Genomic DNA, 23,755 nt, shown 5'->3' with positions numbered 1-23,755 from the left:
AATAATCATGAAAACTAAGAATTTCAAAGCATGTCTGATAAAAGATTGTGTAAAGGGCATCAAAAGTGTCAGTGGCATGGAATATATTTGTTATCAGTGTTATAATTATCTCAAGAATAGTGAAGTACCACCTTGCTCCATTGGTAATAATATGAGCTTCCCAGATGTTCCAGATGAGTTGAAAAACCTCACACAGCTAGAACAGCTGTTGATATCTTCTAGAATCCCCTTTATGAAAATAAGAGAATTACCAAGGGGTGGTCAATTAGGCATCAAAGGCAATGTTGTTAATGTTCCTGCAGATGTAAACAAAACAGTTAGATTGATTCCAGGAAACATGAGTGAGAGTGAGACTATACCTGTTAAATTTAAAAGAAGCCTTAATTTTAAATGTCATTTAGCATTTGAACAAGTACGCCCAGAAAAAATTCTAAAAGCTGCTAAATGGTTGGTAAATCATAGCAACCTTTTTCAAAATGAAGGAATAAGTGTTAATGAAGATTGGATGGTTGAATCTCAATTTGAAAATCCTTTTGTGCAGGAGAATGAGCATAATTTTTGTGATGAAAATAATGAAACATTTCCTCAAAGTGATATTGAAGGGGATCAGAACAATGAATTAGAGGCAGAAAATTTGGACACACTTTTACATCCTGCAGACTTTAGAGAGTTTAATAGAATACTAAGTCTTGCCCAAGCAGAGGGAAACACACCTCTTAGTATGTTTCAAGACAAGTTTTCAGAATTCCTCTGTTTTCCTGGTTTATATTGTGGTCAACCTAGGGAGGATAACAACAAAAGGATTACACCTGTGCATTACAGTACCATTTGTAAATGGGAACTACGAAATGTTGACCGAAGAGTAGCACAAAATGTAACGAACATCTTTTACCAGCTGAAAAGAGTACAAATAAAACAAATAACTTACAAAGTGACATTGGCTATGAGAAAGTGTAAACTAAAAGGTAAGAAAGTCACAGTTGGTGAAATGCTTTCCGATGACAGTGTGAACAAAATTTTAAAATTGGATCAAGGTTACAAAATATTAAGAACACTTCGTGGGTCACCACCATACTGGGAACGTGCCAAAAAAGATATTTTTGCCATGATACGGCAGCTTGGTGTACCAACTTGGTTTTGTTCTTTTTCATCTGCAGAAACAAAATGGTTACCACTATTACATTGCCTAGGCAAACTTATTGATATGAAAGATTATTCTGATGAAGAGTTGTTGAATATGCCTTGGGCAGAAAAGTGTAGACTCATAAAATCTGATCCAGTAACTTGTTCCCGATATTTTCACCATAAAGTGCAGGTATTTCTCAACACAGTATTGAAAAGCAGTATTTACCCTGTAGGGAAAGTAAAATATTATTTTTTCCGAGTTGAGTTTCAGCAAAGAGGTTCTCCTCACATACACATGTTGATATGGATTGAAAATGCGCCATCAGTTCTTGCAGACAATTTTGAAGTTGATTTCATAGACAGATATGTTACTTGTAAACAAAACAATGACATAAAGGAACTAATTAATTATCAGACGCATAGACATGCCCACACATGTTTGAAATAAGGTAACAAAATTTGCAGATTTGGTTTTCCTTTGCCCCCACTGCATAAAACCATGATTTTGCAAGGATTGAAAAAATTCAAATGAATTCTTAGAAGCTCAAAAGAATTGCTTGGAAATTGAAACTTTATTAGATGAAATGAAATTGGGGACAGAATTGCCAGTAAAATTTGAGGACTTTTTGATATCTTTAGATTTAACATTGACTGATTATATAACAGCTTTAAGATCAAGTGTTAAAGAAGGGCAATGTAAAGTTTCTTTTAAGGAGAAATACATTAGAAATAAGAGTCAATAGTTACAATGATACACTACTGAAATGTTGGGAAGCAAATATGGATCTGCAGTATATCCTTGATCCATATGCCTGTGCAGCATATATTGTGTCTTGCATATCAAAAGGACAACGAGGTATGTCAAACTTACTTAGACGTGCTTGTGAGGAGGCAAAAGAAAGCGATAGTGATATAAGGCAACAAGTAAGAAAGGTTGGCAATGTTTTTCTGAATCATATTGAAATTGGGGCTCAAGAAGCTGCCTACATTCTTTTGCAAATGCCTTTAAGAAAAGCAACTAGAGAATTCATTTTCATTAATACTAATGTAAAAGATGAGAGGGTAGTTTTGATAAAACCCAATTCTATTTTAAATGAAATGCCTCAAAATTCTACGTCCATAGAGGCTGATAACAATTTGAAAAGATACCAAAGACGTCCATTCACTATGGAAAAGTACTGTTTAGCTGAATATATTGCTTGCTTTAATGTTATTTTCTCGAAATGTAAGGAAAGACAGGATGAAAAGGAAGGTGAATTGCTCGAAGATGATTATGATCTAGACAATGTTGATGATCCTCATAAAACTGATGAGAGCAACATTGATAATTTTGATGAGGTTCATTTTGCAAAGGATGGCTCTATCTTGCGAAGGAGGAAAGTTGAGCGCATAATCTATTCTGTGGGATTTAACAAAGATCATGATAAGGAAAATTATTATAGGGAATTGCTAATGCTTTATATTCCTTGGAGAAATGAAAATACCATAATTGGAGAGAGTAACTCCTATGAAGAAAGATAGTATATCTGTCAAAATACTATTCAAAATGTAAGAAAAAAAAATTCCATTCCGATACTGTGGATCTATATGAGATTGAAAGAGAAATTAGCTATGATGAGGAAAGTCATTCAACAATAGTAACGAAATGCAAAACAAGGAAGATAAAGATAACTGTGATGGTGCAAGAAGTGCAAAAGAGTATGGCTGTTTTAACCCTGAAGTAAATGGTGAAGAAAACTATGATCTAGGATTGGATTTTGGCATAGGGAGAAAACAAGTTTCTAATTGTGATGAGCAATTAAGTGGTGAAATGTTAGATTCAGAGTATAGGGAATTAGTCCAGTCTCTCAATCAGAAACAGATGGAATTTTTTTTACCATGTTCTCCATTTAGTTAAAACTACAAATGATCCAATTTACAACTTTTTGTCGGGAAGTGCAGGAGTAGGAAAAAGTGTGCTTTTGAAAGCTTTGTATCAAGCTTTGATTAAGTTTTATTCTCGAAAAGCAGGCGAAAATCCAGATGATTGTTCAGTATTGGTTTGTGCACCAACAGGAAAAGCAGCATACAATGTTGGGGTTTAACGATTCATTCAGCTTTCAATATTCCTGCTGACCAAGGCTTCAAGTTTAAACCACTAGACATGCAGCAATTATGTTCTTACCAGGCAAAATATAAGTCTTTTAAGATGATTTTTATTGACGAGATTTCAATGGTTGGAAATAGAATGTTTAACTTTATCAATTTGAGGCTTCAAGAGATCATAAGATCTTTGATACCATTCGGTGGAGTGTCTGTTATAGCTTTTGGAGATTTATTTCATTTAAAACCGGTAAGGGATGCCTGGATATTTTCTTCTGGTTACAGTTCTGGTAATGAACTTGAAATTTTAGGCCCAAATTTGTGGCAAGATCTATTCTCATTGTTTGAACTGACTGAAATAATGAGACAAAAAGATGATCTACGGTTTGCTCAGCTTTTGAATAGGCTAAGGGAAGGAAATCAATCATCTGAAGATTTAAAATTACTAAAAGAAAGAGAGATAGATTGTGAAAATAACATCACATTGAAAATACCACATCTATATACAACAAGGAAAGAGGTAGCTGAATTCAATGCAACAGTGATTGAAGGTGCATTCATGGGAAGGAAAACAACTGTAGAAGCTATTGATTCAATAGCAGGAGACTTGTCCTCTGAAATCAAAGAAAAGATATTATCAAAAATACCATTAGGTAGTACAAAAACTAAGGGTTTGTCAAAGTTTCTAAATCTTGCTGAGGATTTGCCTGGGGAGTTAAGTATAAATGTTGGTGTCAGTGATGGACTAACAAATGGAACACCATGTATTATAAAAAAGCTTGATTACAGAGTTTATGCATCTGAAAGATGTAGCATTGTTTGGGTTCTCTTTACCAGTTCAGATATTGGTAAAAAATGTAGAGTGCAATTTTCTTATTTGTATAACAGTGACATACATTTGCTATGGACTCCTATTCTTGAAGTTACAAGAAAATTCCAATACAATTATTACAATTCCTTCCAAATTACTAGGCGCCAATTTCTATTTGCTTTGGCATCTGCTAAAACTGTGCATAAAGCTCAGGGTTGTACACTTTCCAGTGCAGTTGTCCACTTGGGATCCAAAAAACTTGATCATATATATTATGTAGCATTAAGTCGTGTACAAAATTTATCCTCCTTGTATTTGTTAAAATTTTTGGATGAAAATATAAAGGTTTCAAGTGCTGTAGAAGAAGAAATGTGTAGACTAAGACATAGTGCCAATGTCCAGTTATCAGTACCAGTTTTTTATGATGTAACTAAATTTCAGATAATTTATCACAATGTTCGATCCTTGCACAAGCATGTTGAAGATGTAAAGAGGGATGTTCTTTTTAAAAATGCAAATATTCTTGCTTTTTCTGAAACTCGTTTAAAGACCAGCAATTGGGTATAAAAGCAACCAATTGGTGGAAATGGTGGAGAATATGAATTTTCTGGTCACATTCAGATTGCAGCACTTATTTTGCAAAAATAAAATATCAGCTTTTTTATTATCATTTGAAAATCGTTGTGCCAGTTCCTCTCATCACTGGGCATTTATAAGTTGGATTCATTTTATTTATAAATGCTTATTTAATCTTAATTTTGGCTTCAAAAATTTGAAGCAGGACTAAATTTTGAATTCCTGATCAGAGATTGGCAGATTGTGGGCGTGATCTTCATTTATTATTGTTTACACCGGATGTTGGCTCACTCACATGCATATCTGTGATTGCGCCAAAATGAACCAATACAGTGTATTGGTACACATGCATTTTATTGTAAAAGTAATGAGATATTTAGTTTTACTCACATTTATTAGTAAATCCATACTTTTTTCAACACATTCCTTTCAATTTTTGAATTGTTAGTAAAGAATATTTATTCTGCACACATCATAAAACTGTTCAACTATTCCTGGGTGAGAGAGAAAACACAGGTATAGCCATTCCTTACTATAGTTTTGCAGCTTATCAATCCATCAAATCCAAAACAAATGTCTTTACACAAAAGAATTCATTGAATTAGTTTAAAAAATTAAACACTTGATACTACATGCACACTGTCTTCAGTCGTTTGCTACACATGTTCTTCGTCAGTTTCATTGTTCTAAATGTTTTACCCTGACCTGTTTAGCATTGGATAGGTACAGAAAGGATAACCTTAATAAATATTTGCGCTAGTAAACCAAATACATGACTACTCAATTTATAGATAAAATCAACTATAAATTAAAAACTTGCAGAATATAATAGTTAGTTTTATAAATTATTTTTTTTTAGTTCTGTACAGTTAAAATGATTTAAAAACCCTTTCAGTGCCCCAATGGCATGGCACATTGGTAGAAAAGTGCGGGAAAAGCATCCAAGAGTTATCACAGTGAACTTCATCATACTACTCCCAAAGGTGGCCCATGTATGGAATGTTGTCAGGATTGGGAAACCAGCCTCTAACACATTTTATGACACAATCTGGCATTATGTCTCTACGATGCCACACTAAATTTCTGAACCTTGGGTCTTGTTCTAATGCTCTCTGTTTTTTATGAACATAGCAAGGATGATTCCAAACATCTCTATGATACATCATTGTCCAAAATCTTTTGTATATTTCTTTACGTAAATTTCTATTTCTTCTGTGTTTTGGATGAGTGTCAGTTTCCCACCACAGCTGCCTATTTACTTCATCGGTGATGCATGGTCTACAGTTACAATATATGCACTCTGTACTATTATGATCCTGTTGAATTCTAAAATGTTGATTTACTTCCTCGTTGTTGTCATTTATTTCTTCTGCATGATCTTGTGAGTCAGTCTGAGTTACGGCATCCACTAATAAGCTACTATCAGAAATAACTGCTGAATCAAAATCCCAATCAAAATGATGGAAAATACCTCATATTTTCTATCTGGTCATCACTCAATTGCATTAAAACCTGCTGTTTCGTTGCCATTTTCAGATTTGAGATACTGTCAAAGTTTTCGCGGGTAAATGTCAAATTACTCTGATTTAATACCCATTAGCAACTTTAGCCAGTGCAGATGCCAAACAATGATAGGGGAGGGGGACATAGAGGAAAACCTTTACTAACACCTACTAGTGTAATTAAATTAGTAAACACCAGTTCATGCAAATATTTTTGACTGTTTAATGTTTAATGCATTTTTTACTTTTTTCTTCATTTGGATGGGAAAATGGAGGAATTATATGTGTAGATATTAAACATTTAAAGATTGTTTGAAAAGTTATAGGTTTTTTTGTTTTTCCTGACATCACCTTGTTTTCCCCCAGAAAGGGGGACAGAATGGGTAAGCATGATTTTTCTCAAAGTTTCAAAACACAGGACTGCTTCATTATTGATCTAAAGGGGGGTGCTTAGCTATTGAATTGAATATTTTAATCACTGTTAAATATATTTGATTTCGTTGTGAATATAAGTAAACTCTAAAACTTTTTTTATATACATATAGTAGATTTAAAATGAAATAAATACTTTGAAAAAATACAGTTCTATTATAACAAATAATGTCCCACATATCCTCCATTAAAAATGGACTATGCCCATGAATTCTCAAATTAGTTTTGATACTCATAACTACTTTGTATTCTCTTTCTTCTAAACTAACATGGATTCTGATTCTAAAAAACGCCCACCCTCATTCAAATTATCTATTCCGGGGGATGACCAAAGAAAGGATTCGATATTATCATTACTAAGTAATGTCAGGGAAATATTAGTGAGACAGTTTAATCATCCAGTGAACAATGGAGATATAATTGAAAATGCGCTCACTGCATTCTTGAAAAGCATAGAGACAAACATGTCGAGACAAACAATGAAAATATGGATTTTAACACCTATGTCCAAGTACAGGAAAAGGATTCAAACCAACGGATATTTCTGACAGCTGAAGAATCACTCAGATGTTTGGTTACAGTTGCTGAGAATCATGCAAATCTTTGTAAAGGAAGATTGGTATCCAAAAAAATAACCGAAAAAGGACATGTAGCTGCAATCAGATTTAACTGTAGCGTGGAAAAAAATCATAGCCTGTTGTGGTCATCATCACCATATTTGCCTAACAATGAGTACCTCGTCAACAGAAGAGTTATGCATGGATTTGCCTGCAGTGGCATGTTACCAGTGCACTACATGCGGTTTGCCAAGGGAGCCAACATTGGAGTAATAAACCAAAAAAACAGAGAGCAGGGTTTACAAAAAATCTACCCCCACGTTGAAGAGGAATATAAAGAGAGCATCGAATTGGCCCTTTGGGGTGAAGTAGGATGTGAAGAAGATGACGGCATAACAATTATGACGGATGCTCGACACGGATGGAGAAAAAATACAAAAGACTCCAGCATCGTTGCCATTGGTGAAAAGACACATCGGGTTATTAAAAGCGAACTTGTTACCAAACAAGATGATCATGTCTCGCAAAGACATGAAAAAATAGGAACTGAAAGGATCTACGAATTTCTTGATGAGCAAGGAGTAGATGTTAATGTTCACATTCATGATCGAAACTTGTTCATCAACAAATTGGTAAAGAGCAAAGGAAACATTATTAATCAAAATGATTCCTGGCATGGTGTTAAACCAATCAAAGAGAAAATGAAAAAGGTGTCAAGCGGACCAGCATATTCTAAAGGCAAAACCTGGTCAGAAAATCTTCAGGACAAAGTCGAACCAGTGGCAACACACTGCCATTGGGCTTTAAGGAATTGTGATCAAGATCCTGAGAAGTTAAAGAAACTTTTGTTGAACACAGTGGAACATTACAAAGGAAACCACAGAGACTGTCATTCCTCTTCTAGATGTAAACTAGACAAAAACTATGAACCTTCCAGAGTTGTGTTGGTTGACAAAGTTTCTGAGAAACTATTACGCAATGTTATCGTGAGCTCAAATTTGTACAAGTATCCGGAAGATTATGTGTTAGCAAAGGACACTTACTATGTTGAAAGCTTCAACAACATAATGAACATTTTTCAGGACAAAAGGATAGCGTTTGGAGACCACACATACAGAGCCAGATCCCATTTAGCCGTTTGCCATTGGAACGAGAACGTTGATAGAGAATACACCTCCGTATGGAATCCAAGAAGACCAGATGCCCCTAGGAGTTCCAAGGGGAAAAAGTGTACAAAGTTCCAACATATACTTATAGAGATAACATCTGGAGGAGAAAGATATCGGCTCTATTTTAACCTGTGAATAAGTGTATGGGAGATAGAGTAAATTACTAATAATATATTATTGATTTATAATGATTACACATTGGGGTCTTTCCAGAGACATGATCTTCTATATTGTTCAGGATTTGTTTGTTTGTATAATACAAAAGAGATATTGTTTGTTTAGTACTACAGTCTATAATATATAAAATTTAGCAATACAAATTAAATTGAATTTTAGTGTTAGTGTAAAAGAATGAAAATATTTGTCTAATATGTTTTGACTGTATATTTAATTTCTTATTATATCAAATAGTGAATACACACATTGTACAAATTCTGTTATGGTTTTCATTCAGCTTTATACCTGGTGATAACTCATGGGCCTCTCTGCCTTACAAATATCGTCTGCTACAGAGCACGTGTTACAGCAGACAACAATTCTGCTGCTGCACTGATAACACTGCTAAGCCCTGCCCCCACTGCCATATCGGCTTAATTGCTGTAGGGGTGTATATTTTTCTAGGTCACTCTCGGCCTTTAACAGAGACAGATATTTCTCCTTTAAAGAAAATCAATGGCTACAACTTTCATAGATATGATGAAAAAAAGATGATATTAATGATAGGCCTTATCATGGACTTGCAGTATATTACAAACACTCCATGACTTTCAAAAATTTAGCATTCTTTGGAGTAGACATTGTACTTGGGAACTTGCTTTATAAAAACAGAAAAATAATTTTATGTTTTCTATATTGTTCACCGAAAATTTCTGCAATGCACATTTTCAAAAAAGTATTCGGAAAACTATTAAAAGAGTGTGATTATTTTCAGATTCCCACAATAATAATGGGTGATTTTACAGTGTAGAAACTTTGAGTGATTTTGTTTACAAGAAGTATTTGTTAAGGCAGATTATTAACGAGCGCACAACAAATTACAATTCATTAATAGACCATATATATACCAATTTGCATCCTGAAAGCATTTTTAAATGGGGAGTCTTGGAATCTTATTACTCAGACCACAAACCAATTTATATTGATCTATTGTAAATTAAATAATATCTCATAAATTCACAGTTTGATAGTCAAAATTTATTATTTTAGTCTTAGAGTATTGCCTGCTTTGTATTCGTTTTGTAATAATGCAAGTTGCACTCCATAGATAGTAAATAACATTATTGATATTATTTTATAAATTTTAGGTTGCACAATTAGAAATTGTACAGCTCATTTATATCTAAAATTTTATTTTAGATGCCTGCACTAGAAAGTTTGTTTAAAACAAAAAAAGATGGACCATACAGTGCGCCAGTTAATGTGAAAATTTGTGGAGTAGCTGGGGAGAAGACGTATGTAAATGCCAATGGCGAGGAGAAGAAGTATGCAGTCTTGGGCGTTGCTGACTCTTCTATGATAGCAAAGTGCACGTTGTACGATACAAGTAAATTAAAAGTTCTGCAAGAGGGCAACTCGGTCATGTTGCTGAATGTTATTGTTAAAGACAATAACAGTTTGACTTTGACTATAAAGTCCAGGATCTCGAAAGTTGGGGATGTTAAAGTTTCGTCTGAAAGACAAAAAGTAGCTAGAGAAATAGCATTCCCACCAATGTCTTCAGAAGTCCCTCTGAAAGACATTGAGAAATCTCCGATAAAGAGCATGCTGTCTGTCAGAGGACAGATTGTCGCTGTAAGTATCTCTCATTTTATCACACTCAAAATGAGGTTGTGAATAAATTGATAAATCATGTAATTTATATTGCTGTTTAAGTATTGTAAGGCTCTTTAAGGATGTAATTAGTTCTTGCTCAGTTTTACCTGAAGTTTAATAAATGTTAATTATCGTTAAAGGAAGAAATTACCAGAACTGTTTCTGTAAAAGGCAGGGATACAAAAGTGAAAAGTGTAACCATCAAGGATGACACTGGAAAGTGCTAGGTGTCACTTTGGCGTGACCTGGCAGCCTCTGAGATAGGAATTGGACAACATGTTAAAATTTCAGATGTAGTGGTCCAAACTAACAACAATGAGAAGTCTGTGTCTTCGACAACTCGCACCATCATTAAAGTAAGGGGATATTATAATGTGTTCATCAAAAAAAACTTTCAATATTATTTCTTAAAAATTGATTTACAAATTTTTCCAGTTGCATTTATGCAAATATTGTTTCATAATTCATCTAATAGCTCATTGAAGTTTAATCAACTCACTAAGCTCAAGTAAGAACCACTAAGCCAGAAGAGTTAATTAAACATTGTATATTTAACTTTTTTTGTTACGTCACCCTTTTCTCATGTGTAAGCTGTGGCCACAATATGCATGATATGTGCTTTAAATTTCACATATTATTTTTTAAGAAAAAATCTGTTAAATTTCCTGATGAAAAACTTACTATCCAGATTAGACTTTATTGATGGGCCAAAATAAAACATGAATAATAATGGCATGATGGATTTTATAGTTATGTCGATCAAGAAACTAGGTGAAAATAAATGATAAAGTTTTAAAAGAGCAAAAACAAATGACTGACAACAGGTGAGCTATAATGATTCTGGTAAGCATTGAAGGCATTTAAAGCACAGTTGTCTCTTCAAATGGAAACCGTCAGCTTTTACCTTCCTTGTTTTATTTTAATAGGAAGTAGAGGCACCAAGATCAACTACTGTGACAACCGAAATCATTGCTTTCAACATGGAAGATTCATGTGACATGTCTGTGGTCATTAACGATGGGGAGCTGTACCCTACATACAAAGTGCAGTCTAGTATAATGGCAGAATATTTAAACAATCTAATTAAAATTAGAACTTCCATCCGCTCCCCGGTTTTCGATATGTCGCGTGGAAGATCTAACAACATCCCATTAAGGGTCACGTCAGAGTTCAATATGAATTCATTATCTTATTTTTTAACAAGCCAATCAAAATATGGATCAACCTTTTCAAGCACCCAATCAGAAAGCGTCTTTCTTGCTTGATTCGTTTATGCTTACAAGATGGCGGCGTCCACGATAGAAGCGTTAGTTTGCGATTTATTACCAGTTTTTGGAGTCGATGCGTTAAAAAAAACAATACTACAGTGTCTGATAAATAAAACGGACTGCATGGCAGTTCTTCCCACGGGCTATGGAAAGTCCCTGCCTTATCAGATGTACAGTTTGGTAAACCGACGACTGACGAGTGATAAAGAAATCGTTCTCGTGTGCTGTCCACTTGTGGCCTTAATGCAAGATCAAGTAGAAAAAATGTCAAAGATTCCAGGTGTGAAATCAGCTTACGCAGGTATTTACCTTTCTATTATTTTTCTCAGCAATAATGTTGCAAAAATCACTTGCTACATGTATGGGCAATACCGTTGATATAAAACAATGATACTTGGATTGTAAACATATAAAAATAAGCTGTTAAAGTTAAGTTTTGATATGATTACAAATAATTAAGAAATTGTGAGATAACTGAATGTAAAATTTTAGGTAATTTAGTGTCATCTCCTACAAGTTTGCCAAAGAGGCCCCTATATCAACATTTGATAGAAAATTTCTGTTTCCATGCAATCTTATCTTTAAACAAAAAGATTAATTATATGGCCAAGTTTAAATATTCTTCTCACTCTTTGAAAGCATGACTAATATTATAACAAGGTAATTTTTCACTCGGACTATTTGTTTACAAGTCAGTTTGTTTACGAGTTGACTGTAATTCGTAATATTTACTCATTTGTACTTATCAAATTCCATGGCTTTTTCTTTTCCCGTTAGGTTCATGTCCACAGAGTGACATTGAAATAAAGGAAGGCAATGTGGACATCATATATGCATCGCCAGAAACCTTGGTAGGTGATCCAGAATGGAGGGCAAGCATCCAAAATTTGCCAGTGTCTGTGCTTGTCATAGACGAATTCCACACAATTGCTACATGGTATGTTTAATTAAAAATAGAGGTATTTATTTATCAAGTTCCATACTGAACTATGTTCTCTGAAGATACTGAATAACTGATGACAAAACCAAAAAAAATATAATTTTTTTGGTCACTCATTTGTCTGGAACATGTCATTGTCAAAAATTATATGGATTCAGGAATAATGCATGTGCAAACACCAAAATTATCAGTGATAAAAAAATGTTCACATCTCATAAGCTGAGCATACAGATTTTATACCAGTGTTTATATATATAATGGTTCATATTAAATTTCTTCAGTTAGTCCAAATCAATTAAGAAAAAAATTATTTACTTAATGGAAATGTCCCTCCATATAACTTAGCATTGGCACCATTAATTACTGGTATTTGATTAATCTTCATAATACACTATATATTGATAAATATACCTGGTTTCAAAGTTTTGTTGAAATCTTTTTTACAGGGGGGACGATAGTGAAAGTCAAGGCAAGGAAACATTTCGTAAATGGTTTAATGATGTTGGAGAATTACGCTCCCTTTACCCAAGATCATCAGTGTTGGCACTCAGTGCAACGTGCACTATAAAGATTAGAAAGAGGGTGATGAAGGTACTGCATTTAGCTGACAATTTCAAAGAGATAGTTATTTCTCCAAATAAAACAAATATTAGAATATCAGTAGCCAAAGTATCAAACACTGTAGAAACAGCAATGCATTGGCTTATCGAGGGGCTGAGTGAACTCAAAGAAAAATTTCCAAGAACGATTATATATTGCACCTCGATAAAGGATGTCTCTGAAATTTATTCATATGTTACAAAGGAATTACCTTTCACTTCAACTTTATTGGAAATGTTTCATTCTGAAACCCCACAGACCAAAAAACAAAGAATCCTGGAAAGTCTAACAAACATTACAGGGGAAATCAAAATTGTTATTGCCACTAGCGCATTGGGCATGGGATTGGATGTGAAAAATTGTCACAGTGTCGTATTATTTGGACCACCTGTGCAAATTGTTGACCTGCTTCAAGAAATCGGACGAGTCGGCAGGGATGGAGGACCTTCTGTTGCTATTATTTTATATAACTGTTATCATCTTAGAAAACTCTCATCAGATGTGAAAGAAATTTTGAAATCAACTGACTGTAGGAGAATTTCATTGATGCAGTGTTTTTTAAAGCCAGAAGCTATTGCATTGCTTAAAGAGAATGAAAGCAGGAAACACACATGTTGTGATTTATGTAAAACCAAATGCAAGTGTCAGAACTGTAGTATGCTTCCACTGGAAGAAATTTATTACCATTCATCGGTAAGCGTCAATCAGAAAGACAGTGATATTTCTGACAGTGATACAGAGGAGTACTTCTCCAATGATGAAAATTTAGAATTGTCTTGATCAAATAAAAATTGAACCTTTTACTGCTTTTATTTATATGCGAGAAAAATTACTTAAATTGATTTTTGCTAAAATATCAAACTTTTTAAACAGTAATTAGGCTGTCCAAAGTTAATTCTATATTTATTGTCACCTTCGAAATACATTATCTACTGTACAAGGAAGATTAAAGTTGGACTTATAATAAGTTATTTTTCAAAATGGCAATTTCTTCATGTTTGTTGGTGATGTTCAACAAAAAATTATCTTTGGACAGCCTTAGTGAGGGTGAATTAAAGGCAAGAATCAACCTTGAAAAACATCCACAGAAAAATTTTCACTGTGACATTATTTACTTTAGATGACTGTTCAATATTAACATGACATGGGTGATAATTCCTGTACTACAATAATACAATGTACAATCATTATGTTAAGGTACTTCACTACACCAAGACTTGTACTTTTGAAGACGCTACGTCACAAGATGGCGATTTAAATGTTTCGGTAAACTGTTTGTATCAATTGACTCAATCTAATTAAAATTAGAATTAGATGTATATCGTAATAGCTCAGTGGTTAAAGTATCAGGCTTGTGAACCGGAGGTCATGAACTCGAATCCGACTGGGGCTTTTGTTTATGTTTACTGAATGAAATTTTTGAAAATGTCATTTTTTATCTAAAATTGCACATTTTATCGCCTATTTGACACATATACTTCTTATCCATCATGCTATCTATCATAATCAAGTAATTTTCTGCTGAATTAAGAAACTACTTCAAGGTGTAGTGAGGTACCTTAAGCTAAATATGATGACTTCGGAGTCGTCGGTATGGTAAGCTTGGCTTGTGGCGATGAATCATTTCTGGAAGTCCAGAGTAACAGTTTTCAAAAGGGTTTTTGTCATTAACAAGGCATCTGCTTTGTAATTGACGTTTTGGAATGTTACACAGTACATTATGTTTCACCAAATCTAAGGCAACTTTTTTAACATCATCATGGTAATTTGGTAAGTGATGAAATCCTTTCCTTGGGTTCATATCGCTGATTGACTCCAAATGTTGCACAAATCCAACTAAATGCGGATATTCCTTTGAATGCTCTATAATACTCTTTTTAGTCTGATGTCCTGAACAGGCTATTTTGCTTTCCCGGTTTAATATCTCGAGGTATTCATCCAAAGCTATGTTATTGTTTCGCCCTCCTTGTACATTGACAAATCGATTAGCAACCAAACGCTCACATTGCTCCTCTTCAAGTACTCCAGATGTCAAAGCTGATAAATGAATAGAACCAATTACATACTTGACTTTTCTTGTTCTGTTATAAATAGGTAGTTCATACTTAGTAGAACGTACTGAACGCTCACCGTCTCCCATATCTACAGCAGTGTCAAGGTTTTTGTGCAGCAAGGTTAACTTAAACAGCATAGAAATGTAGTCTTGTAATTCATCCGAGTCATTTTTTTTCTTTGGCTTTTTATCCTTCATAACAACGAAATTATGAACTTTAGATTCATGCGACTTTAATGAACCTATAAAAGCATAATCCTTTTCACAAAAGTGACACTTAATCCGACCACCTTCACAAATGTTTTCAGTCCAGTAATTTTCAGGGTGATTGGGATCTGATAGTACTTCTCTAAGGGATTGACAAATATCTGTGCCATTGTCAAAAAACCACTTCTGTACAATTTCTTCACAAATGTCATTCAACCAATGCAATTTCTGCTCCTCTGTAAAATTCTGAAAATGTTCTGGTACAGGAATATCGCTTTCAAAATCCTTTAACCCAAAATGATAATAGAAAAGTGCCATGATTATACCATCCAAAACAGTATAGTATAACATTTTGTGTGGTCGATATGAATTCTTTACTTTTCCTTTGACATTTCTCATGTTAAGGACATTTCTATAATAATAAACAGTTCCAGGATCACTTGCACTTTCCGTACTGAATGTCATCTTGTGTATTGCCTAAAATTAAAATATATCAATTTAAATATTGAATGCTTGGTAATTAATTTTGGAAACAATGGTGTAATAATATCAAAATTAAGAATGATTTAGCTAACCATACACAAAATTTTTTTCAAATTTTAATGTGAAAAAATTGCCTTCAACCATGGCAAAAATTGTACCTCTAAGAAATTCATGAGACGGTGGAAATCCTCTGTCTTAGAAATAAACCCCTCTAGCCTCTCTTTAGCAGAACCTGCATTGCTCATTGCTTTTTGAGCTCCCTGCACTCGTTCGTCGGTGAGTCGGTCTCCTGAAAATGAATAAGATATTATGCAATATGCATACAACTTATAAATCAGTAGCCAACTGTGGACCATCTGAAAGAATTTTCACTATTCTGCGATTCATATATCAGTGTACCTGAGATCCATAAATAGATGGATTGCATTTATGTTAATTTCTCACAGGTAAGATATACAAGATATTAAGTAGGATATAAGCTATAGATATACTCCCATAACAAGATCTGATATCAGTTTTTAGGCTTGAATACAGGGTGGGATGGGTTCTAAATTTCATTTCTTTGAAAACAAGCTTATATTCATAGTATTGAAGATGTAACATTGTGTAAATATTTCTACTTGTAGAGGTGTTAACTATTAAATAAAAAAAAATATAAAAGACAAACCTCCAAAAAATACTGGCTCAACAATTTCATCATCTTTCATTGGCACATACATGTTTGTTAGCTTCTTCAGCAACTGGACAACATCAGCAGTTTTTGTTTCATTGCAGTCATACAATCCAAGTGGATACTGCAAAATAAAATGCATACAATGTACATATAGTTATAAGAATGATATTGGATTATAAACATTAATGAGGTACTTACTTATCATAAGCAATATTTATATAACAATCTATAATCGAAAATATGGCCAATTATTAGTTTAAGCTAATTTCCGAGACGTGATTATGCTCATAAGCTTTCGGTAGGTACATATTATGGGATGGTCATACAAACAATGCTGGCACATATTAATTTGCTCCTTCTTTTAACTACTTATAATTCAATCTAAATCACCTGAGTGGTCTTCAAACCAGCAAAGCGACTGTATTTGTGCTCAAGATGATCAGGATATATTTTGTGGAACAAATTTCCAATCTGTGGTATGTTTTCAATGACAGAACGTGCACATAGAAAGGTCATTTCCTTTAACAGAAGCTCCTGTTCTTGAGTTGATGGAATGAATTTCAGATTGTCAAGTTCTGGTCTATTCTCTGTCAGGGAGTTTGTTGAAGATGCTGGTACAACCCGATCCACAATGGCATACATATTAAAGAGATGAAGCGAGAGGGTTTTTCTATCTGAAGTTCTATAAGATGGTAGTATATTCTTATCCCAGTTATCGCCTATGATCTGGAACTTCGTCTGATCACCTTCTGCCCATGAGTCTCTAATAGAAATCAAATCCATGTCTAAATTGTCTTGCCAGCTGATAAGTTTCTTGTGAACGGTTTGTGGGTGGACACTAAATCCAATTTTAGACAACCTCTCAATATCCTGTTATGAAGATTAAAAGGAAATATAGATTAAAATTTGCACAGCATGGCTCCTGCAAATTAAAAATGTTATGCTAGTTCAGCACAAACCTGATGCATACTTTGTATATCCTAGATATAAATTACCAATTTTAAAATGATCTGGTTGGGAGAAAACCACAATTACAACTGCAATTTAAAATAGACTTAGTAAATTATATACATGTACATGTATAACTTACCCGTTGCGTGCAACCTCCATGTGTAAGTATAAACCCGGTAAAGTAATGCATCAATGACATCTCCTGATTTCTACCATGTAGTGCCACTGCAGCAGCTAACATGATATGAACAAAGGGTTTACTGGGAGGTGCAGGCGGGATGTCACATACAACAGATGATAGTAGTTCAAGAAGTGAAGGACATGTTCTGCTCAAGTCTTCATACATATCTTTCCAATGGAAGCCAAAGAAGTTATGATAGTCTTTTCTCTGTAACAGGGAATTTCCTCTCTTGCATGTTCTTTGAGACTCCTCCTTCAGAATTTGCCCTGCACCATGAATTACTGCTGACTTATTTGCTTTGCAAATACTATCAACTATGATTTTTTCCACACCTTTTCCTCTGATGAATGCTTTACATATAGTTTTGTGTGCATCATTTGTGATTTCAACACTCTTCTTCCCACTGGCATAATACACTGAAACCTATAAATGCAAATATCAAAATCTAAAGTTAACGAGGTCAACACTTGTCAATACTGTTTGAATTTTTTAATTTAAACTGATCATTAATATCAGCATCAAATTTTCATTGGAGTATCTCAGTTGTAGGTGTTCATCATTACACAAAATAATTTAACATTTTCTTAAAGCTCATTCATTATTAATTTTTTCTAATGCCAATTCATTTGTCCTTTTATATACTTAAAAAAGCTGATTTAGACAAAAGTACATTACAATATTCATTTACTTGCATTGGCAAGGTTACTTGTTGGAAATTTAATACTGGTAGACATTGGTTGGTCATTATGTTGATTTTAACCTGTACAACAAAATCAGAAACAAAAACAAAGAAATGATTTAACAGTTCAATAAAACAAAATTCAATTAAGGTCTATAAGGAACAATGAAAATTTATACATGTTTACATTTGAGTCATGACTGCTTAATGAAAAATTTGATATTTACACCAACAAGTAGTTTGTTGGCAATAAGAATTTTAACTTTTTTTTTTTTTACAATATTTGAATCAGTGCGACAAAAGTCAGATAGAAAATAAAACATGTATAAATCAGAATTTTTTTTTTAATAGTCTCCTCTAGTAATATAATCTCAGAGAGATTTGACTGAAAAATTTTGACCGATCCGTCAAAATCTTTTAGTCTCAACAAATCTTAATGAGATTACTAGTGAAGGTTTAAGTTTAAAGTTTTCCAAAGATTTCTGTCATTGGAAAAGTTTTAAAAACAACTTTGGAAGTCTTTTGTAAAAGAAAAAAAATTGTCTGAATGAATTGAATACCGATACATAAATTTGAAGTAGGTGGAAAATGACCGACTACCTACATAGATATTTAAAAGAGCAGTGATTATCTTTCTGGGTGTATTCATTTATTGACATTGGAACCCTTAAGTATTTATTTTATGGTATATATCGGTACACAAAACATACTGTTAAAGGAATGTTCAACACAGTTAATTAACAAGTTCCCTACATTTCTACATAACATTCAAATAAAACAGGTGTAATCTAAGACTAATTGAAACAAACGAAATTGAAAAAAAATAAATTTGTAACATTGCACCTCAACTTTCCCATCTAGACAACACTGGTCCGATTTTAGTGCGCTTGAGAATAAGGCCCTCTTAGAGGATTTAGGAACTGATTCTGTTACAATTCATCATAAAATTTATCAATACAATAAAAATATTTTCTATCATGATTTGGAGCGGTAAATGCATAATTATTAATTAGCATTATAACATTTTCAACACTTAACAACTACTAAATGTTTTGAATTAACCTCAATCCGTCTAATAGTGTGGAATGAATGTCACTAAGATCTTAAGATCGCTTAAACCCTTGTATTTTCAAACTAAATGTAACATCTATGAAGAAGAAAAATCCAGAATAAATTGATAATACAAGATAAAAATTATTTAAAACAAATATTTTATTTTAGATCGCTACTCACCAACGACCAATTCTCTCCAAGTACCATTTCCTGCCAGTAAATTGTTGCGTCAAAAATAAAAGAGGTGGCAAGAATTGGTACTTGGTGAGAATTGATTGTCTGCCAGTATATTCAAATTAAATTTATGATTTATTTGTGTTTCATGTTTACATGTACTTACAACAACAACAACAACATATCACTCAGTTAAAATTATATAACGAGTACTTTATGTGAAATATGGTCATATTTTATTATTTCATACATTCATAACTTCAATTTTTTAAAACAAATCCAACATACCTTGTTTCTCCTTTGGTGCAATAGGGATATTGGTGGATGCACTATATTCTGGTGGACAGGTGACTGGTAGAGACAGCTGTGAATATAATGTAGTAAATCATAAAATCTTTAATCATACATGTCATACATGTATAACTTCAAATAGAGTAGATAAATAACCAAATCCTATTGATTAAAACACAGTTGATATACATCTGTATCTGTATTTAGTTTAATATATGGACAATACATTTAATTCTTTCAGACATAGGCATCAGAACAGGGGGTGCATTTTGGACAACTATATAAAGTATATTCCTGGTTATTTTTTGTTTAGTTTTTTTGCTTGTCAACATTCCTGATAAGCCTAGCCCTTAACTTTCAATTTGCTTCCGACGCCAATGTCAGATTAAAACGGTAAAATCTTCATTATCTTCATATTGTAAACAATAAAGTGAATGTCTACCTGTTAATTGATATAGAGGAATTTCGAATTACTTCCTACATCCCATAACAGTATGACAGCAGACTTACCTCAGTTTTCTGCCATTCTGTTGTATTCGTCAGGTCCTTAAATGGCGCTATTTGCACGAGCTTTCGATATGATAGGTTCACCAATGTCTGCTTTTTTGAAGATGGCATGGACGGGCTTCTCAGCATTCGTTTACTTATGGATTTTCTCCTAGGTGAGGGCAGTTGAAGCATGTGTGATTTCATTGTGGTTTCTGCAATTTCGCGGAATCTCTGCTTGGTTATCTGGGTTTTTTCTTCCGTCTTTAAAATAGACTCTACTGATCTGTAACATTTTTTGCAAACGCCAGCATTCGTCGCCACATCAATGTCTGGCAGTCCGGTAATCTTCTTTACATTGTCGACTCTTTCCTTATTTAATTTTAACTTAATATCAAAAAACTTGTGAATTTTCTCTCCACCATCCGTTTTTTCAATTTGAATGAAGGAAAATCCGCATAGAATGCAAACGTCTGACAAAATACACGTTTTTCGAGGTGTTGATGCAGCCATTTTTGTAATTCGGAACACATCGGGTATTTACTAAAATACATAGAATGAGAAAACTTCCGAAAGCAATGACAGAGAACCAGTCTCTACCGGACACAAGAAAGTCTACCGAGATTTGATTGGTTAATACAGAGTTCACCAGAACATGACCTCTTACGGAATGTTGTTAGATCTTCCACGCGACATATCGAAAACCGGGGAGCGGATGGAAGTTCTAATTTTAATTAGATTGAATATTTAAACTGCAATGCGGCAGACTTGGATGATGTTCTTGCCACCAAATTGCCCTTTCAAGCAACTTTCAGCATTGAGAATGGAGAAATTGTAAACTTTGAGTAAATTTTTACACAATTGATATGTCTTGGTTAAGGATTCTTGAAAATTATTTGAAAATGTTTTAGTTAATATTGTAAAATTTCTTAGCCCGTATGCAAAGAAACGGAATAAAAAAGACAATTGATCTTTTTTAAGAATGGAAATTAAACAAAATAGAGACAAAAGAATTTTAATTCTTTTAATTTTGAAAATTTTTAAACAAAGATGCGAGGCATGTTTACTTTCTCCTATTCTACTTGAAGTTATGTGTCACGGTTTTTGTGCATTTTTATAATGCTTTAATCAATACAAATGAAATTTTGATGTCTTTTGTTTAGAACCTGTCAGGTCAATCACTATGTATCTTTCAGAACTAATTGACTTTAGATCTGCATCCATATAATGATCAGACTTTTTATGTAGCTAGTCAGTATTAACACACAAGCTCATGCACTTTTTAAGTATCTAGTCAGTATTTTCCTGTTAAATACTGTAAATTTGTTAATATATTAAAAAACATTTTTATGTGTATTCTCTCACATTTTTTGGGGGTTTTTGTGTTTTTTTTTGGTCATAAAGACCAAACTACATGTATGTAACAGTATATGAATAAACTTTAATTTTCCCTTTTTGAATATTTTCTCGATAGTGTTTTCACTTAGTGTGATTTTTATTATTTTATTTTTAGTACCTGTAGTTATTTTGTTATGGCTCATATTTTGCCTTGTTTTCTTTCCACATGGAAAGTTTCATTCTAATAAATAAAATCATAGATGTATTAGTAAACATCTAATTCTCGGAATATTTGATTTGCATTGCTAATGCAATGGTAAGATTTTGCTGCTTAATGTTTGCTCCACATTTATTGTCTTGTGAGAACAATTAAGTGTGCATTAGTTCTATTTGCATTGTTATAAATTTTACTTTCATGTTAACTGAAAATACCTCTGCCTTTCATTTGTTTCAACACTTAAATGTGCATTATTTCATTGTCATTATCTGCCATATTGTTTCTCATCTGATATTGTCATTCTTAAGAAGGGCAAAGGAAAATATTTACTTGATATACCTAAGCTGGTTTGTGATTGGATCATGTTAGTCCTATTCAGTATTAACAAATCATGAGTTCTAGTCTACAAATTTAATAGGAATATTTTTTCATGGATTGTTTTTATGTGTATATGTACCCGGTATCATATTCCACAGGATTATTGGAGAGTTAACTTTTTTTTTTACATTTTTTTTTAACATCTTTTATTTTATACATTTTAGTTCACATTTCCATTATTTCATTTTATTGTCTATCATCAATGACTTTTGAATTACAATTTTTACAATATTTGTTATGTTTTTAATTTGAGTAGAACTACGAATTATAGATATACTTTGCTCATTGACACTAAATATTCAATTTCGGCAAGTATTATTTTCTTCGAATACAAACAGACCAAACGAACATATGAACATTGTAGTGTTTGTCACATTTCATTTTTACATGTATCTTCTTAAACATGGCACTAGAATTTACAGATATTATTGTATCTGTAAATTAGTTAATTCAAAGTCAATTTCTTGAATTATTGTGCAGTACTGTGGTTTCATCAATATTCGTTGAATACCAATTTTCGTGGAATTCGTTGTTAAGTTGATCCACGAAATTAAATGTTCATTGAAACGCAATTTCTATGAACATTTTGTATTGAAAGGGTCATTGGCCACGAATTTACGTATCCTTGAAATTGTGATTTTCACTTTATCCACGAAAATTGATACCCTTGAATATTAATGAAACCACAGTATATATGACATTGTTTCTTTTTTAAAAATCATTAATTAACTTGTAATTTTTCATTATGAAAAAATCTCAAACTGAACATTTGTATAATTTATATGCCATTTTCATTCTCTACAAGTAGTTTTATATTTTATCTCCATGTTGTAGCTGTAGCTATTTTAGAAAGAGTTATTCAGTTATAATAAAAAAAAATTAACAACTTTTTTGTTTTCATATTCATTTAATTTTATATTTAGATATCTTTTTATCAATGGTTATTGAATTGAAGGACTTGTCAATGATATGATATGTTATACTAGTTTTCAATCGAACAATCCATTTCACTGGGGAAACAATGTTAATACAGAACATTTTTTTTTATCCCAATGCTTTCCTTTAAAGAGGCTGGATTGTCAACAAAATTAACCAACGGATATACCTTAAATTGAATTAGATATGGTATGTTAAGCTGTAAACTATTATTTATGTGCTTTTTCCTATATATTTATATAGAGCCCTTTTTTAAAGGAAATCAAGACAGTCGTAAAATGGCCACAACCATTCAGCCCACTTTCAGTTCATGGTGTACAATTTATTTCAATATTTTCGTAATGTGGTACCCATAATTTAACCAACTAATTTTTGGAGGAAATGTTATTTCATAAACAGTCTCTGAAATGAGATTCAATAACTTCAAGAAAAACAAAGAAGGTAATGTATCATCTCTTACAGACCTTTAAATATTGACAAACATTACCAAAAATATTTTCAACCAATGGAACGCGAGTCGACTCTCAGGCCATTTAGGCCTTTGATTTTAATGTGCAACCAAAATCCAAATCGTTGTAAAATTGTTCATAGAATTTTATGCGCATATTCCAAAGTATTGTTTTTAAAACATGTTATTCATAGGAAAAGGACAAAAACCTCGCTAAATCTTTTTGCAAAAATACACAGTAAAATGCATTTGATAAGAAATGGTATAGCAGTACATTTTAGTTTGACGCTGTTCGGATGGCTAATACAGTATTCCTTTGTAGTTTACAAATTT

The 23,755-nt window shown here is 32.9% G+C and overlaps 2 protein-coding genes across 2 annotated transcripts; one reads left to right on the top strand and one right to left on the bottom strand.

The window, feature by feature from the left end:
- Positions 1-11,422: 11,422 nt before the first annotated feature.
- Positions 11,423-13,690, top strand: LOC136275701 (probable ATP-dependent DNA helicase RecS). Its single transcript, XM_066085462.1, has 3 exons — positions 11,423-11,635; positions 12,112-12,271; positions 12,721-13,690. Exons 1-3 carry the CDS (start codon positions 11,458-11,460, stop codon positions 13,652-13,654), a joined length of 1,272 nt encoding a protein of 423 aa, XP_065941534.1. The 5' UTR covers positions 11,423-11,457; the 3' UTR covers positions 13,655-13,690.
- LOC117691470 (uncharacterized) lies at positions 13,665-20,841 on the bottom strand. The gene is made up of 7 exons (XM_066085461.1): positions 20,130-20,841; positions 19,617-19,692; positions 17,381-18,182; positions 16,681-17,160; positions 16,285-16,411; positions 15,776-15,906; positions 13,665-15,611 (listed from the first exon to the last, which is right to left on the bottom strand). The coding sequence occupies exons 3-7, from the start codon at positions 17,585-17,587 to the stop codon at positions 14,439-14,441; spliced, it is 2,118 nt and encodes a 705-aa protein (XP_065941533.1). The 5' UTR covers positions 17,588-18,182; positions 19,617-19,692; positions 20,130-20,841; the 3' UTR covers positions 13,665-14,438.
- Positions 20,842-23,755: the final 2,914 nt, after the last annotated feature.

This window comes from Magallana gigas, chromosome 5, assembly GCF_963853765.1.
Source record: "Magallana gigas chromosome 5, xbMagGiga1.1, whole genome shotgun sequence".
In the NCBI taxonomy this organism is placed as follows: domain Eukaryota; kingdom Metazoa; phylum Mollusca; class Bivalvia; order Ostreida; family Ostreidae; genus Magallana; species Magallana gigas.
The sequence above is the reverse complement of the archived record's forward strand: the minus strand, read 5'-3'. Positions and strand labels throughout refer to the sequence as shown.

Coding starts and splice junctions, on each gene's coding strand:
- LOC117691470 (XM_066085461.1), bottom strand. CDS start 17,587: ATGTATGAAGACTTGAGCAGAACATGTCCTTCACTTCTTGAACTACTA. Junction 17,161..17,380: donor ATGGAGGTTGCACGCAACGG/GTAAGTTATACA, acceptor TCTTCATAACAG/GATATTGAGAGGTTGTCTAA. Junction 16,412..16,680: donor CTGGTTTGAAGACCACTCAG/GTGATTTAGATT, acceptor TTTATTTTGCAG/TATCCACTTGGATTGTATGA.
- LOC136275701 (XM_066085462.1), top strand. CDS start 11,458: ATGGCAGTTCTTCCCACGGGCTATGGAAAGTCCCTGCCTTATCAGATG. Junction 11,636..12,111: donor TGTGAAATCAGCTTACGCAG/GTATTTACCTTT, acceptor TTTTCCCGTTAG/GTTCATGTCCACAGAGTGAC. Junction 12,272..12,720: donor TTCCACACAATTGCTACATG/GTATGTTTAATT, acceptor TCTTTTTTACAG/GGGGGACGATAGTGAAAGTC.